General features: G+C 30.2%; 4 protein-coding genes across 6 annotated transcripts; 2 read left to right on the forward strand and 2 right to left on the reverse strand.

Moving 5' to 3' along the window:
- The first annotated feature begins 1,952 nt into the window (after positions 1-1,952).
- On the forward strand, positions 1,953-7,209 carry LOC110995474 (eukaryotic translation initiation factor 5A). 3 transcript variants are annotated; one of them, XM_022262653.2, is made up of 4 exons: positions 1,953-2,089; positions 3,737-3,977; positions 4,320-4,521; positions 5,557-7,209. In XM_022262653.2, exons 2-4 carry the CDS (start codon positions 3,769-3,771, stop codon positions 5,626-5,628), a joined length of 483 nt encoding a protein of 160 aa, XP_022118345.1. In that variant the 5' UTR covers positions 1,953-2,089; positions 3,737-3,768; the 3' UTR covers positions 5,629-7,209. The 3 variants fall into 3 exon arrangements, with proteins under 3 accessions (XP_022118345.1, XP_022118344.1, XP_045488757.1); XM_022262652.2 differs by having other exon boundaries at positions 2,037-2,155; XM_045632801.1 differs by lacking the exon at positions 1,953-2,089 and adding an exon at positions 2,186-2,207.
- Positions 7,210-7,578: 369 nt separating this feature from the next.
- LOC110995473 lies at positions 7,579-11,181 on the reverse strand. The gene is made up of 6 exons (XM_022262651.2): positions 10,887-11,181; positions 10,450-10,804; positions 9,843-10,323; positions 9,300-9,562; positions 8,575-8,764; positions 7,579-8,204 (listed from the first exon to the last, which is right to left on the reverse strand). The coding sequence occupies exons 1-6, from the start codon at positions 10,941-10,943 to the stop codon at positions 7,838-7,840; spliced, it is 1,713 nt and encodes a 570-aa protein (XP_022118343.2). The 5' UTR covers positions 10,944-11,181; the 3' UTR covers positions 7,579-7,837.
- Positions 11,182-13,354: 2,173 nt separating this feature from the next.
- Positions 13,355-15,658, forward strand: LOC110995435 (transcription factor A, mitochondrial). Its single transcript, XM_022262601.2, has 5 exons — positions 13,355-13,573; positions 13,701-13,908; positions 14,221-14,379; positions 14,722-14,915; positions 15,250-15,658. Exons 1-5 carry the CDS (start codon positions 13,500-13,502, stop codon positions 15,356-15,358), a joined length of 744 nt encoding a protein of 247 aa, XP_022118293.1. The 5' UTR covers positions 13,355-13,499; the 3' UTR covers positions 15,359-15,658.
- Positions 15,659-15,962: 304 nt separating this feature from the next.
- Positions 15,963-17,763, reverse strand: LOC110995436. Its single transcript, XM_022262602.2, has 2 exons — positions 17,649-17,763; positions 15,963-17,568 (listed from the first exon to the last, which is right to left on the reverse strand). The coding sequence occupies exons 1-2, from the start codon at positions 17,758-17,760 to the stop codon at positions 16,985-16,987; spliced, it is 696 nt and encodes a 231-aa protein (XP_022118294.2). The 5' UTR covers positions 17,761-17,763; the 3' UTR covers positions 15,963-16,984.
- Positions 17,764-18,384: the final 621 nt, after the last annotated feature.

The raw sequence follows: 18,384 nt of genomic DNA on the forward strand, positions 1-18,384 counted from the left end.
AAATATTGTAATTTAATACTTTTAAGAGCCATTTCATATGATTTTTGTTTAAAAGAATGTGAATAAAATTTAACACTAAATATTTTAATCTTGTTATTAAGTCTAATGTGAATATGATGAATAAATATGAATTATATTGAAGAAAAATATAGCACAAAGATAATGAGCAAATCCGCAGTTAATGATCCATAGAGAAGACAACGCAACAATACTAAAGCAAGGGTTTAAAAGCTTTCTTCAATAAATCACTGGAACCCTTCGTTCCAACAAAAGATATACAATTACTCAAACGTTGATGTTGTTATTATAGTGTGATTAAGTATTTTTGATAGTCATTGGCTGGTTCCGATTTTGAAATCATACTGGATATTTTTTTGTTTTTGTTTTTTATTTATTAAGGAAAGTTACTGTATGGTTTTATTTTCTTTGCATGTTCATTAAGGTATACATTATTTATAAATCATGTTGGCTTGGTTCACAAGACATTACATAGTCTCAATAATATTAAAAAAATAGTATTTTTTGTATCCAGACGATGATCTCGAAACTCAGCTCCGATTTGACTTTCAGTGGTATGGTAGTGGTATGGTAGTGGTAAATGCTTTTGAAGATTTTTTATTATTTACGATAATTTTATATTCAGGTTTTAACAATATAAACATGTCCTGAATTTTCCAAAATACCTTTTGCCTTCAGCGTGATCTTTATATCCTCTTCTTAATTAGATTTTCTTCCATCCTAAAACTCACCCTTACTTTGAAAAAGCCTTTATATTATAGGTCCTCATTACCTTTTCGGATATAATATATTCTAGATCCCTCCCACAACTCACATTCTCGAAAATGGCTTTTGAATCTCCTCTATAAATTTAATTTCAACAAAATATGGTTGTGACAGAATTCTGTTTTGTGATTAATCGTCAATGGTACATGTTTAATTCAAAACGAATTTAAGTAATATGTGAAATAAACGTGAAATGAATATTTAAAGATAACGGAATTTCAAAGTTCAATCCAATAACAATAAGTGTATGAATACGTAAATGCGAATGTTATAAGCGCACGAGCCGGCTTTGTTTTTGCATCCTTTTATCATCGACATTAACTTCTTTGCCAGAACCGGCGGCTTAATCGCTTATAAGCTTCAACCCTGGCTGAAGGAAATAGCCAGTTGTCTCGTGACTATTTCCATACAAATTTTCGTTACTGGGTCACGACAGTCGCAAAGAGAATAATATTATGTCTTAAGCCCCAGAACAGTTAAGGAAGAAGATACTAGTAATATATGAGCAACTACTAGCGTCATCTATACTTCGTTAACAAAGGTTTGCTATATAACCATACATAAATATTTAAAATAAATATATATCAATATATACCAATGAATTTAATATACATAGTTCCTTACTCTCATTTTTAATAATAACAATAACATTATTATATTCTACATTTTCAATAATATTCCGAAAACCGCCATCTGGTACATATTAACAATATTATACAATATACAACTATACATTTTTAATTTTGAAGCGTCCATTGCTCCGGAAGTCGTCGAAAACATACACATTTAGATGCGTGTAAAGACAATTGACACTGTGTACAGACTACAAAACAAATTGCTGTTATAGATTTTGTGTTTATCCTATTGTGAATTTAGTGCTGAATAGATTTTTGTTGATTTTATAAAACTCAAAGATTTGCCTTAAAGTTTGGTCTAAATCTTTCTTAATTTAATAATTTTATACCACTCATTGCTATATATATACTTATGCTCTATGTTATAGCCACCTAGTGAGCAAAAGAGAAAGTTTACATTGTCGTTAAAGCAGTTTATCTTGAAATTAATACTATTTTGTTTTTACTTTAAAATAATAATATATAATCAATTTGTAAGTAATAGTTTTGTTTTTTTTAATATTAAGGAGCCAAAAGGATGTAAACGTGTGTTACTTGTATGTGGACTTATATTTCCCGCCGTGAAATGGCGGCTTTTTATCAAATTTGAGAACCCCATAACAGGAAGTGACTGATGAAGGTGCTACGCAGGCGCAAATTGACCTTTCGGTTGAAGAACCCATCGGTCACATGTGAGTGTCGATAAATATCTTAGTTTTATCGTGTTCCTTCATTTTATTATTATAAATAATATTTTCGTAAGTATTCTTTGTGGTGAATAATAACTGGTGCTAAGGAGGCAATAAAACGGTGTGGATAATGTGTGATGTTATATTAAAAATATAATTGCGGCACCGGCACGTTTGTCAAATTTGCTACAATTTTATAATTACCATACGGCATAAACCTTAAGTTTCAATTAATAATTGCTTTTCATAACTTGTAAGTTGCGTGCTTCAAAGACTTGTGTTACGAATAGAAGAAATTGTGGTAAATAATGAAGTGTGATATTTTTCCCAAAGTAATGTCCAAGATGTCTCATTGTAGCCACATGTTCGGATACGTCGAAGCACACGGGCTTAAATTATCAACAGCATGACATGGACTCAGGCTTGATTTTATTTCAATATAATATAGCTTATACATATATCATTCTTTGTTGCATACCTATTGATTATTTTCCTGTCTAGCTTACACTACAGGTTTAGGTTTTCTCAACAATGCGCTAGGTGGGGTTAGGTCATATAATTTTTTTCATACGAAGGGTTTCATAGAATGTAAATTAAGACATTCCAATTTTCTTTTATAGTGAATCATTGAATTCAGTCTCACACTATTGCAATATAGCTAATAATTAATGATGTCATTTTGAGGTTTGTTACAATATATATCATTAATATTACAAATATGTTGTAGATATCCTCCCACATGGTGCCAACCCATATTTTTACATTTTGAATAAACAGTATTTAACATCCTTTGTTCCTAATGTTTGTAATATTTACAGTCAGTCTATTATTCCTTTGAGACTTACAGTATCAAATAAAGTTAGTTTATGAAAAAACATTGAATGCACAGTTGTACTTGAAGAAGGTTATGCGGTTAATCAAGAACATGGTATTTTTGTTTTAATTTTGGTATAAAAATACAAAATTACCATGATAAATATTAAATATGATAAGAATTCACCCTATTAATGTGTGATTTGCTAAAGTGAAGTTGACTGACATTAAAGTTCAGTCACCTCTATTTTCTCAGTTTAAGATGAACCATAGAGGTAATTTTAAGGCTTCTTTAAATATAAATAATCAAGCAATCATACTTTTTTAGTACACATACACTTATATATATATGCTGTACATTACTTGTATATACGCTTATATGATAACATATGTATTACTATATATTTGAGCCCATAGAGTCGCAAGTGCAATGTCGTATTGCTTTTGTGCTGCGGGTACTCAAACACTAAATACTAATTCCTAATATGCGTCTCACTATACCACTGTATTCTGAGATCACCGAACAGGAATACAGTTTTTTAATGCATATTTGACTACAACTTTTTGACGATGTGGCAGTTACTTTAACAAATGTGATTAGTTTACAAATTCTAGGTCACCTTTATTTAATCTGTTTAAGAGGAGAAAGTAAAATAATACAAGTTCCAATCAACAACTTACAAGTTATTTTTGTAAAATTATTAATATCTTGCATTGTGGTAGTTATTGTAAGTCATTATATTTGCTAAAAGTAACAGTATAATTTTGACAAACCTTAATACTTACTAAATTTTTATATTAACACAAAGGTCTAAATATTGTATATGTTTTTTCCAGATCACACCTCACCATAACAAAAATTTCATAAAATGGGTGACATTGAGGACACACACTTTGAGACTGGAGACTCTGGTGCCTCCGCTACCTTCCCTATGCAATGTTCGGCTCTCCGCAAAAACGGCTTTGTAATGCTCAAGGGTCGCCCATGCAAGATTGTTGAAATGTCCACCTCAAAGACTGGCAAACATGGTCACGCAAAAGTCCATCTTGTGGGCATTGATATATTTAATGGAAAGAAGTGAGTATTACAGATTCTATAACTTTCTTTAATTTTCATTGGTTTGTTTCTAGATTTTCCAGAAGACATAATTTTAAGTCTTGACGTGTTCTAGTAATAGATAGTCGAGGCCATAGAGTCGCGAGTGCAATATACTATTGCTTTTGTGCTGCGGTTACTCGAACATAAAACACTAGTTCCTAATATGCGTCTCACTATACCTCTGTATACTGAGATCACCGAACAGGATTACAGCTTAAAACAAAACTTATCAAAAATACGCTTTATCATATCTATTCTATATTAATTTTTCATTGATCCTTTAAAGAAATAGCAACAAAAATTTATAAAAAAATCCTTCAGATATGAAGATATTTGTCCCTCCACCCACAACATGGATGTCCCACACGTCAAGCGTGAAGACTACCAGCTCACTGACATCTCTGACGATGGCTACCTCACTCTGATGGCTGATAATGGAGACCTCCGTGAAGACCTTAAGATCCCAGACGGAGACCTTGGTACTCAACTTCGTTCCGACTTTGACAGTGGCAAGGAATTGCTGGTTAGTACTCTTTTTCTTTGTATTACCATACAGACATTTACCATGCATCAGTTATTCCACAATAAATATAGCAAATTTTTGTAATTGATTCTAAAATACAATCATAAAGGTTACACAAAATTTGTTAAACAATTTAACATGTTTTAGATATTATACATTTATCAACTAAATAGAAACTATGAATATATTTATAAAATGTATTCTTAGATTATACCCTATTTAATCTTCACTTGTGCTCAATGGAGCCTAAAAGGTAATATTAAGCTTTATGTGGCAAGATTGAATTTAAATCCTTCTTATATTTCCTTTGTTGTCTGAGCGTCGGGCCTATATTGATTTTCTCCAACATTTGATGTTGTTATACTTCACACAGATAAATATGAACTCAATATGATTCTTACAATTCGAGTATAGAGTCTCTAACACATTGATTTATAGTGTGTTGGTGCTAAATACGCTCGTAGATAATAATTCAGCCTTATACCTGAGCTAATGTTCATCATAAGCTATATGGAATGTAGGTTTTGAAGACAAAATTTCCAAGAATAAGAATTTCTTATCATAAAATGCTTTTTGATAAGAATGATGAATGAGGTGTTGTATAGGATAATATATAAAAAATATTTTGCATTGTACAGAACAGTAGATGAAAAATAAGCCAAATTACATTTAATAGAAAAATTATTTATTCATATAATTGCAGAAAAAATTAGTGCTGAAAAACTTTAACTTTGTTTTAAAAACTGAGTAAACAAAATTTAATGGAATTCTTTTATTGCATTTAAAATATAATAATTATCATCTTTATTAAAGCACTGAACATTGATAACTTCATACATTATTAATATAGTATATTACAGTATTCTCAAAACTCTTATCTCATCTGGTTCGGGCTAATTAGCACACACAGTCATTGATTAGTTATTGGATCTTATCCACTATCAATGTCTGTGATCCTACTAAAACTTTTGCAATTATTGTCCCTAGTAAATAATATAGTTACCAAATATCTAAATATATGTGTTTTCTTTCCAGTGCACCGTGCTCAAGTCCTGTGGTGAAGAATGTGTCATTGCAGTAAAGGCAAACACAGCTCTTGACAAATAAACCAACACAGCATTTATAGGGATTATAACATATAATTTTTTTACAATCAACAACTCTTACATAAATGTAAAACATAATATTATGTAATTTAACAGATTCAGCGGTACGACGAACGCAGACTGACGCGATACGACATACATTGCTGATACAAAGTTTTCAATCTTGAACTAATTGCCGCAAAATGGATAATTAATATTCATGTTTTTTTTTTTACTTTTTCCATATTAAATTCAATGGTATATCGAAATAGACCGCCGTAGTACTGTGTACTCTGTATATTAAAAATAATATTTTGCGGCAATTTAGTTTAAAAATCGCAGAGTCAGCGCCCGTCAGATCGCTCCTAACTTCACGTTTGTTTTGTTTTGTTTGTTGTCTATTCGCTTGACGTAAACGTTAGTTTGCCGCACGGCGATATCCATCGGATATTATTTATAGCTGTTTAATCTTACGAAAAGATGGACGCAAACATGAAGTTAACCATAATGCTAAATTATAATTCATAAAAGAGAAAACTCTAAAAAAATCGAAATAAAAGGAAATTCTTGAATGTGGTGTGTGATTGATTGGTCCTTAACTAAGTGAGAGCGCGTCCCTTTGGATAACACTTGCCACCTCCAATTTTTATACTCGCTGTCAGAATTGCGGTGACGAGACTGACTACTGTCACTCATTCAGTCAAGACTGAATTGCATTTTTAGATTGAAATATTTTCTATGAAGTAGCCTTAGGCGCCGGTATCTCCCGACTCGACCATTCCTTGGCAAGTGTTGCCACTGGGCTTAGGGTACTCCTAGTGTAACATCTTTTGTCAAAGACGAAATTAATGTAAGAATGTAAGGTAAGGCCCTATGAGAGATATTTTTTTATGCATTCAATTTCATCGCATTAGTTGAATTCGTTCAGTCGCTTCACAGAAATCCGCAAATTGTACATTGTGTCAAAATTGCATAATCGTTATTGTTGGTGAATTTTTTTTATATTAGCAGCTTGTAATCAGATTTTTTTATAAATTCGCATCTTCTAAAGTATTTGTAGACATCGGGTGATGTATAATAAAATACTTTAGTCAGAAAACTTACTTTTTTTGGGAAATATTCTCGCTATCCTGTTGTGAGTTTGCATCTGAAAAAGTATTTATTTTTTTAACAAAGTTTTCTATTAATTCCACCTGGTTGCATTGAAAGGTATGGTATACTAATTATGACTGTTTAGCAACCATGTGGAAGATGGCCAAATACAATTGTGGTCTAATGTTCCTGTCTTATGGTTATAAAAGGAACCGGTAGACTTATATAAATCTATATTTCTGTATATGGCCTTATTGCGTTTCCAAATTAAACAATGGGCTGGTTCGGACATGAGTCGGTGACTTCTAGTACTAGGCCTCGTAGTACTAAAAGTTTTTGTATATACGTAAGATAGTAAACAGTTAACTCGGCAATTTTCTACGTGTTGTTTTTGTCGATGTCAAACAATACCGAATTACAATAGAATGCTCTTGTGAACGCAGTAATAATTCATAAGTATTTAACAAACTGTCGAATTAAATCTGTACAAAATAAACACAGTGACTTGTGATTCAATACCTTTTTATTTCTCAATATTTGTTATTTTTTCTAAATTAGGTATATTTATAAATTATCAGTTAAAAAAAAATGTTTATATTGATGTCCCAAAATGTATCTATGGCGCAGAAAGCTAAGCGATTTTCGGTACAGTAAACTAGAAAAAGCTTATTACAGAATAATCGCCTTATCAGCGAAACAGATAAAGCAGTGTGTCTGACCCTGGCAGTGACAATCGGCATAGTAACTCGAAATCTAATAAATCCATTTTAAGATAAGGTGGGTATGTTTATGTTAATTAAAACACAACGTCAAATATTTATTTTTATACATTAATTAATTTTAATACAAATAATTTGTGTATAAAATTTTACAAAAATTAATTTTTGCTAATTTTATTGCAGTGTTTATATATATTTTTGGCTTTTGAATGTTTTAATATTTATGAGTAATTTCCAGTGAATAATTTATCATACTACTTACACTGTAGAAATTTAACTAACCATTTATATTTATTTACATTTGAAACAAAACTAAAACTATGGACATAATGACAACTAATTTAAGCAAAACAATGTAATGATGTTTCGTAAATACAAAAGGCGCACTGAGGAATCCTAAAAAGGTTTAAGTAAAAATAATTATAGAAGTTCAACGTCATCATCACTATCCGAAGACACTTCAACAACAAGAAATGGATTGTCGATTTCAATGGTAATTGTAAAATTATCACCCAAATCTTCCAGTTGTTTAGATAATGGTTCCATTTTAACTACACATTCTTTGACATCAACTGGTTCATTATTGTGTGTATCATCTATGTTATCTGTCTTTTCTATTTTCACTTCATCTCTTAGTTTTTTGAAAAATTCTTCATTCCGTAGCATGTCTTCTTCACATAAAATAACGGAATCTGCATCGCTATCACTTGACGCATCATTGTTATTTACCGTGTTCTCAGTATGTTTTTTTCGTTTTTTTAATGCTACAATCTCCATTTGAGCGTATCTGGAAAAATAATTCATCTCTATTTTTAATTTTTGTATTCAACTGTATTTTCTTGTGATTAAAATATTCTCGTAAATAATATCGATTCTTAAGAATCATTTTTTAATATATGTGTTGGAAAGTTATCAAGTCGCACTACCGTTTTTTGGCTTAATATATACAACACAAGTCGCGGGTTTCGAATTATATTCCGGGAAGTAAAATAATAACAGATCATTTATAGGCAAACGAGCAGTGTCACAGATGTAAAGTGATACGCTCACACACTGCCAGTTCGCGTATGCGTTACTGTACGTGTAGAAATTGGGGTATTCTTAAAGATTGAAACACATGATCTGTCCTCATTAAGACAAATGTCTGCAATACGTACTTCTCGATAATGTCCATTTCCCTCTTTAAGGCCCACTGCTTGTTTGCATCCAGCTTAGCCATTAACTCTGGATCATGCAGGGCTGGATCATCCTCATGTTCCTTCTTCACATTAGCGAGCAAATCTCTCCATTCACGTCTCTGACGCAACTTTTGCAGGGCCCGACCGCATTGCGTAAATAGTGCTCTGGCTGCAATTATTAATGTCATCGGTACAGGCAATTAGATTTTACTAAAAATCTAAGACTGATCAGATAAGATCAGAAACAAGACTTAGGGAAGTATGACTCCCATATGTTAAAATACAATACTACATATTTTCTTACTTTTTGCCTTGCTATAGATTTCTAAAGCCTGTTTTAATAAGGTCGAACAGAAAATAAAAATATTTCAATGTAATATTAGTGTTATTATTACTTTATTAGTAAATAAAATATATTTTGCATATTAAGCAAAGAATGAATGAATCTTTATCACAGAAAGAGACAAAAGAGAAGGGAGGAGTAATATCCAATTGTATATCTTTAATATCTATTATATATCCAATTTCACAGTATAAGTAATGTTTGAAAGATAAAAAAATTTAGAAACTTCAAGAATTATAAAAAAACACGTAAAATTTACATTCTTAAAATTATGAATGTAATTTTTTTTTTAATGAACACTTAATAGAAAAAATATATAAATGTATCTGATCTTATTATCTGAATAGTTTTTCATACATGCCTTCTTTCATAACTTTTGTAGCATCCCATCCTAGTTTATGAATGTCATTTGCTAAAACAACACATATTTTAACATCATTAAAGTCAGGGAATAAGGGATATCCATTACTTTGCAAGGTATTGTTAAGAAATCTTTCTAGAATCTTAACTGGTGCTTCCGCACGCCCTTCCAAGACTCTTAGTCGGACTTCATGCTTTTTCACTATAGGTGACTGAGTCAAATGGCAAAGTTGTTTGTACAGGTCCACAACCTTTTCCTTATATCTGTAATTTTCATAACAGAATTTATGAAGCTTTGATAATAAATCAAAGAACATTTTAAGATTTGTGTACTAAATCAATACAATGCAATATTGGATTTAGAATTAATTTTAACATCATTGTTAATAATACACATGAGGTAAACTTCCACAAAATGGTGATATAAAAGTGAAAAAAGATAAATTTAGTCTATGTTAATTATAGTATCTTGTGTTAAGCCTTGGTATGGTGTAAATAGTGATGAGGAACTTAAAGGGTAGATATTGTAAAAGAATGTACCTACAGCTCGCATAAAACATATGGTGAATGATCGTTATCTTCAATAACCTCTGTCTCTTCCAACTGTTTGATTAATTTTTCTAACCTTGTAATTTCAAATTCCAAGAATTTAATTTTTACTTGCTCATCATCAGTAGGTAACTCAATTCTATGAGCTATCAATAAATTCGCTTGACTATTATTTAACGGTTCCCAGGATGTTGTAGCTTTATCACACATGAAGTTATGTGACAAATTTAAGACACCACTTTCTTTTGTATCATTTACAGTGTCCTCTGTATTCAGAGCTATTAAATTTGAGTGTAATGATGTTGCTTGATGCTCAAGCTGTAGTGCTGAACTATTGGATTTATTTTCTTTTTCCTCATTTACTGTCTCATCCAGAAGTATTACATCATTTTTATCTCCACATTCTCCAATACTATCCTCTTCGATAACATGTATATTTCCATTTTCCATGTTATGGTTGTTATTTACTCTGTTTCCTGTAAATAAACAACAAACATACTCATATACCATATATATACATTATACAAGACTTGATGAATACTGTTTTTTTTTTTCAAAATCTATCATCATCATTAGACTAAAACGATTTAAAAAAAACTTACTTTTTATGTTTGACTCCAGGGTAGTGAAACTTACTCGTTTTTTCTTTTTGTTCTTCCTTAAGTTTTCACATACTGATTTTATGTAGGAATATTTAAATTTAGGGTTCTTCTCTATAAGAACACTACTTCTTTGGAGCATTTCTTGAAATTGTGAGCTATTTAAATAATCTGGCTTTGCTTCTTGGTATAAAGGCAAAAGTGATCTGTTTATAACTCTAAGCATACCTCTAGAGTTTTCTGCTTTAAGACATATTTCTATTAAATTTTTTAAATAGGCATCATCTATAAATTCGAAGTTGCTATTTTCATCTTTATTTAAACTTAAAGGTGAGCGCCAATCGACAATTTCGACTTCCTAAAATAGTGTCATAAATTCATAAACTAATTAATATTTTAAATGGGTTGTAAATAACATAGGTAAGTAAATAAATACATACGCCAGCCTCGTCTGATGATAGATTAATAATATCACAGGCATTTTCTAAACTACACATTTCACATAATTTATCAATAATAATAAGGTAACCGACGATTGTAGTTCCGTAATCCTAGAGTTTAAACAAGATCTGTGAATGTGAAAGCACAAGATCACTAGAATATAAAATAATTAAAATAACATATGTTATGTACGAGTATGACTTCGATAGATAGGACTTAAAAAACTAAACAGTAAATAATTATAACATCTAATATGCTAGTAGCATGAAAACAATTTTTAACTTTTGTTTAGACTTAACTTTGACATGTTAATATATAACATGATTTGAAAATAACATTTGACAAAGTTAAGGAGGCTTAGTCAAGATGCCAGTTGTGTATGTAGAAAGTCTAAAACTGAATTTGAAGAAAAATGTCAGTTCTCGTCGACAGTCGATTGGCCCATAACTCAAAAGGCGTGAGACGGGAGTGGTCAGTGGGATACACTTTTCCCTAGTCGGTAATCCGACGACAAACGGATAGCTAATGTTTTAGTAGTTTCGAACCACTATCTCCATCTTTTTGCCGTCTTTCTACTGTTTTAAATATATGTTATATTTTGACGTTTCAACGAGAGTTTTTTCTGTTATTAAATAATTGTAATTTTAATTTATAATAATATACAATAAAAAATATATTGTTGTTCTCGTAAAATTAATATGATGTAAATTAGAGTTAATATTTTTAAAGTTTAGTTTTTTATTAAGAGTGGAATCAATGCGAGGATTAATTTAAAATAATTATGAAATACCCAGAATATCAGCAACTTGAATAAATTAAAGAATAACTAGTTAGTGCGCTTCATTTGCAATCTATTATAATTTTGTCAGTTTTCTATGTAATCAACTTAAAACCAAATAAACATGTATTTTCTTTTCAGAATAGAGAAGATAATAAGTAAACCTAAAGAAGCTAAAGAAATACCTATACGTACCTGACAATGAATTTGATAATGCGAGATCAAGTATATGATTCTATATCAGTTTTATTTACTTATTACAGCAGCTGTATTTTATGGATAATGTAGTAAAAAGGAGGAGTAAGTGGTAAAGTTATAATATTATCTGAAGAACAGGAAACATTAACTCGAATAAATATATAGTTCGAGTTAATGTTTCCTGTTCTTCCAAATTTTATATGAATAATTTGAGCAGTTTTAATGTGAATTTGATATTTATTAGAGTAAAATAGTGCATTAAGTCCCTCCGTGCGAAATAAAATAACTAAAAAATTTCATATTGTGGAAATGAAAATAGAAAGCATTCACTTTTTTCTGTCTCTCTCTATGCCCGCTCCCCAGAAGCGTTAAATGTTTATCGCAACCTTGTTGAATGTCGCATTAGAAGTTTCATTTTGAAAAATTTAGGTAGGTATGTATTTGTTGATTTTTAGGAAAAATTATATCTTTACAATAACTGTTATTGTTTGGTTAAAGAACCGATCATTATTTTTTTAACAGCCCAGAATGTCACTTATCTGTTTAGTAACTAGATGGTTTTTAATATCTAATGTATCAAATGCATGTAGGGTACCTTACAAACTTCACTTTTAAAATATTGAGTTTTATAAATTAAACATGTTGGTTTTGTTTAAATTCGCTGACCTTTATGTTTATTAGTTAATTATAATTTTTTGAAAAGTAAGTACTTTGGAATGTTTTCTATTTTTTATAAATAAAGTTAGCCAACGCTCGACACACTGATACATAGGTAAAAACAAACATATATATAATATATGTTACATACATTATAGAATATCTTAGCTGCAAACGATGTGTCAATCAATTTAAATAAATTTTCTGCGATTCTCTACTGACAACATACTAAAGTGTGCCAGCCTGGTTCTGTTCTTGATTTGTACCGAGACATGCCATTTTTATTGCCATATTGAATGTATGGAGTAACTATTAAATTACATATAATAATATAAATTACTAATATAACATTTTAATAGTCATTCAAACTCGGCAACTCCTACTCTAAGGTAGTTTCTTAAGTCACATGGCGACATCCGTCACCGACTACGTACGCTTGCAATTGAGTAAAATGAGTTAGCATGCGGTATTCAGTCCAGTGTAATAGCGAGCTTGCTAATTAGATTTTAAGACAGTCTGAATATCGCATAGTGTAATAAGCACTTTACTTCATGTTAACAGTTAAAGTCAGTCGCGGCGCCGACATTGGTGACTGCGACTGACTTGTCTACTAACCATGTGTAAATCAGCCCTTATTAGGTTTATTAAAGTGACATTATGAATACATATTTTAATCCAGAGACAATATGAATAAATGCTACTAATGCAGCTAGGAGCTACGCAGTCGATTTTGCAGTAGTGTAGTAACATGTCCCTTGGCTGTGAGCGAAGCGTTTTAGACAATCTAATTACACAAAGCGGTAATGTATGTAGAATACTTTTCGGTAGTAGTACGGCTAGTCTCCTGATGACATTCAGTGCTTCATAGTCTGTGCAAACGTGTTTGCAATTTGAATTTTTTTATTTACATTTATAAAGCGAAGTAAAAGTTTGTTGATTTTTTTAATTTTATGGTTTTCTTTGTCACTTTCTGCGAATTATGAATTCTCTAACCAATGCTTTTCGAATAAGTTCCTGCGTCTTTGGAGGATTCAAAAATATTCTCCCTGGAAGGTAATTGAGGTTACTTTTATATAAAAACAACTCACTAAATCATACTAATTTGTCTTTTATTATTTCAATAATTTAAAATTGTCGTATTATTACCATTTCTAATGCAGGTATACTTATTTCTTTATAGATCGACATGGTTACTTCCTATTCAAATATGCTCCTATAAGAAAACAGCGGAAGAACGTCTGGGCATAGAAAAACCTAAACGACCTTTAACACCGTTCTTTAAATTCATGGCTCAAATGAGACCAGCCCTTTTAGCAAAGAATCCTAGCATTTCATCCAAAGAAGCAATAAGTTGGACTTCAAAACACTGGCAGCAGTTAGATTTAGAGGTATAACCTTTCTGTTTTTCATATAATGTTAAATTGTTGTCAAAAAATCCCTTATCTCACATGAAATATATTTTGAATTCAATATTACTGCAATTATTTATTATCATAAAAATGGCTATGGTTCTTCTTTGTATTCATTAAATTCTCTTTTGTTTCAATTATATCAAAATTGAATTACTTAATTCACGTGATTTCTTTGTGATTGTCAATTAAATTGTGATGATAATTTTTGCATGTAAGTATATATTTTTATTATGTAAAGTAAAATAAATGTTTGACTTTAAAAATGACATTAATGGTTTACTTTTCTAGACCAAAACACAAATGACTAAAGAATATGAGAAGGATCTTGAAGATTACAAAAAAATTAAAGAATTATATCAATCTTCGCTCACTGACCAGCAAAAAGAAGATATTAAGAAACTAAAGGAGGAAATGGCAGCTGCCAAGGAAAAGCGAAAATTAAAAGCTGTTAGTTCATTTTAATTGTTTGTTAATGTTATTTTATTTTTTAAATTTAGGCTTTGTAGTCCATTCCATGGTTGAGGTTTACATTTAGTTCATTGCTATGGCACAGATCAGGGAGGAATATGCACTATTGGATACAATTTTTTTTTATATTATTTAATATAATGCAGAGCACTGTTGCCATTCAATGTCCAATGAAAATTTTCATCTGTGCAAGTGGCATTCGAAATGGTTAAATGTAAATATGGTTGCATGGTAGTTTTATATGTTTTATATTCTAGAACCTAAGTGTACATTACCTAATGTTAAATTAAGGCCTATATTCATAACACATTTTTTTTCCAGGAATATAAAGAATTAGGGCGTCCTAAAAAATCTATGTCTTCGTATATCCTGTATATGATGTCTAGAAAAGATACATCACAGGCTAATGACTTTAAGAGTTATCAAGAAAAAGTTAAAGCTGACTGGCTTCAACTTCCAGAAAGTGAAAGAAAAAAGTATGAAAAGCAAGCACAAGAGCAAATGAATAAATACAAGTATGTAAAAATTTGTAATTAACATGTTGGAAGTAGGTTTTCTTCACTTAAACAATTGTTTTTTTCCTAAGATTAACTTTACTTAGCAAGAGTTAGAAAAGCAGCTTTTATTTTTGTTACTTATAGTTAGAAAATCTAGATAGTAGTTTTAGTAGAAAATTTATGAACTTATAAATTTGCATAAAATATCTATCTAAAATGTCACATCTTTATTCTATTATCCAAGGCAACAAGAAATATAAAACATTATGTGTTTCTATCTACAGAAGGGTTTGTGTAATCTAATTACATGAAAATAACAAATCACTTTTTTATTTTTTTCTTAACTTTACAGGAAAGATTTAGAAGCATGGGAAATGAAAATGATTTCCATTGGTCGCTCTGATCTAGTGCGTCAGAAACCAACTCCCAAAAAGAGGTCAAAAAGTATTAAGAATGAATAGGGACTCGGGTGCTCTGACAAAACTGATCAATTCAATGACAGTAATAAGTACAATGATCTAGTAACAACGCCTAGTTTAAGTAATAAAAATAGCTCTATGGAAAAACCAAATAGTATTACCAACAGTCAAACAGAACAGTGTCAGAGCACGGGTGCCAGAAATGATTCCAAGCAGACTGAACCGAATTCAAGTGAGAATACAAAAAAAAAGTTTATTAGTAAGATTAAGCACTTCTTTAAATTTTAGTTTTAGATTGACATCTGATGCTTGTATGTTAAGTGATAAAAGGTTCATTATGTAGTTGTTGTTTTATTTTGTTATAATTTTCACATTATATCATCACCATTTTTTATAGCTATAGAAAAATGCTTACTATCCTTAATAAAAATGAACTCAACTTTTTCTCTAATATCCTAAAATAAAATATATATAACTGTGTTATGGCAGAAATGATGTGGAAGCCCTTTTTAATTCATTTTATTTATAGTGATAATGTATACATTTCATAGTTTCTACTTTTTAAGTTGTTAGTGTAGACTGTAGGATTATTTTAAATATGCTATTGTGTTTCAGATCTTTGAAGAATATAATAAAAACACAAGACTAAACTGTGAAAACCAATTTTTATTCTGAAATTTATTATGTACAATTTACAAACATATGATTTTTACACAATAATTATTCCTTATTTTTATACATTAAAACAAAATATTAAAGGTGGTTATAACAATTTGGATGTTATTGGTTCTGTCTTTGGTTACAATTTAATTTCATTATTAAAACAAATTGTAAAATGCCGTTATATAATAAGTAAATTTATAAAATTTACAAAATATAGTTAAACAATGTGTTGTATGAAATTATGGAGCACTCTTTTTGTACAAACAATGTCAAAACAAGCAAAAAGAGAAGCATTCTCACAATTTTTATTTTTCAGTCACAAACTGCCATACTCCCAAAATTTATGGGCTTAGCCATTTTTGTTTCAATACACATTTTCCTATAGAATATAGGCTCCAAATGTTGCCAGATGAATGTGTGAATAATTTTTTGAGTATATACATCCAAAATATTTAATCTAAGTATCAAATGAAGATACCAAAACCAATAATGAGTAATAAAGAATGGTAACTAGGACTTTGCAACTTTTTCTTAATAAAATTGTTAAAATCCAGAAACTCTTTTTCTGTAATTATATTAATATACAATAACAATTTGCTAATGTAACAAAGTACAAAAATAACTTGAAGTACTAATATATAAATGCATTGTTAGTGTTATATAAATAGAACCTGTACACACAACCAGCTTTCGTTGTGGTAAATAGAAAAATATCTTAAATTCACAGCAATACACAGACTATTTATGACTACAAAGGCAGTACTATATAACATCATATATCATTATTATATGGTACAAATAATTTTGAGTAGTTTGTATATTATGTACAGACTTACAATTTAAACTAAGATGGCAATATGTGACTAAAATGTACACATGTCACATTATATCACTTACATTAAAGGCACAAGCATAAAAACAAACATTCCCAAAACCCTAGCTTACTAAATTAACTTCTCAGTCACCACACATAGGGTATGTTTTAAAAGCATGTGAAAAAATTGTCTATATAATAAAAAAATCAGATATAAAAATATAAACCGCTTGTACACAAATAGTTGTAAACAAAAAGATGCAAGAATCTAAGCCAATGGCACTAACTATTTGCATTGCATTCAAAATTTTTTGTACCCTATATGTTGAAACTCCTTTTAAGAGCATTAAGACATTGGCAAAACTGGAAGTACAATTCATTTGTTGAGTAAACCAATACATCTTTGTGCCTGCATATATAAAAAGTGGTAGGAAATAATATGTTCCTTCTATGGAAATGATTGATAAACTGTATAGAATTTGGATAATCAAAGATAAGATAACTATATCATATTTATAACAGACAATATTATCCAATAAGGAAGATACCTGAGGAGTTTGGGTAATAGAGTCATTAAATACATTTTGAGGCAATAAAGTCGCTAAGTCATTGATTACTTCATTCTGGTTTACTAATTCATCTGAAGCTAACCCCAAACTTATAGTGGGTGATATGGAAGAGCTTAGTACTCCATTTGATAATAGCGACTTACTGCTATTACATTCAGACGAGACAACATCCTGATAGTCGGGTATTGGAGAATGCACCAATGAATCTGAAAGGCAAACAAAGCATGATATATTGGTAACATTGGAAGGCTCATGGTACAAGAAATACAAAAAACACAATAGTTACCTTTACAGCTTTCATCGCCTGATTTCCCTGATATTCGTTGAAGTCTATTGTGAGAATTTTCTAATATTTTTCTCCTCCTTGCTTCACGACGTGCTAACGCTGCATCAGCCATATTAACAAATGTCAAATATGAAGAATTGATTTTGACAAACATTTGACCTCTGACATATTCCTTCGTATTGACTATTTCTGACGGCTGTCAGTGTTAGAATTTAATTCTATTTTATTTTTTAGGAGAGAACATCGTGGGTTTTAAAGTTGCAACAGTGAATTACCTTCAAATAATTATTAGACGCGTAGTTAATAAGAATAATATTGTTACATATCTAACACATTGATTCTCGAAACATACTCGTAATATGATAGGATAAACATTTATGTATTAAGCTTCGCTTAAAAAGTAAACAGGAATTCAGAATTAGAATGAGTATGGATTAATTTTATTTTTGCAAATACACATTAAAGCAGTGATAATTAATATAAATGTTTTGTAGATTATTAATAGTTCATACCAATATTTGCCTACACCATTTATTTAAAAAAGAGGGCATGCATCAAGATTATTAATATTATACTATGCTGTGGATATCTTTGTATCTATGCTTATAATCACCATAGAGTATTTAATTTTTAAACGTAATTTTAGCACTTGAAAGACGCGGAATTTAGATTCGTCATTTCCGTTTTGTTTAAATAAGTTATTATCTCCTGGTCTCTATATGTAAAATAACTAAAT

This window comes from Pieris rapae, chromosome 21 (genome assembly GCF_905147795.1).
Source record: "Pieris rapae chromosome 21, ilPieRapa1.1, whole genome shotgun sequence".
Lineage (NCBI taxonomy): Eukaryota > Metazoa > Arthropoda > Insecta > Lepidoptera > Pieridae > Pieris > Pieris rapae.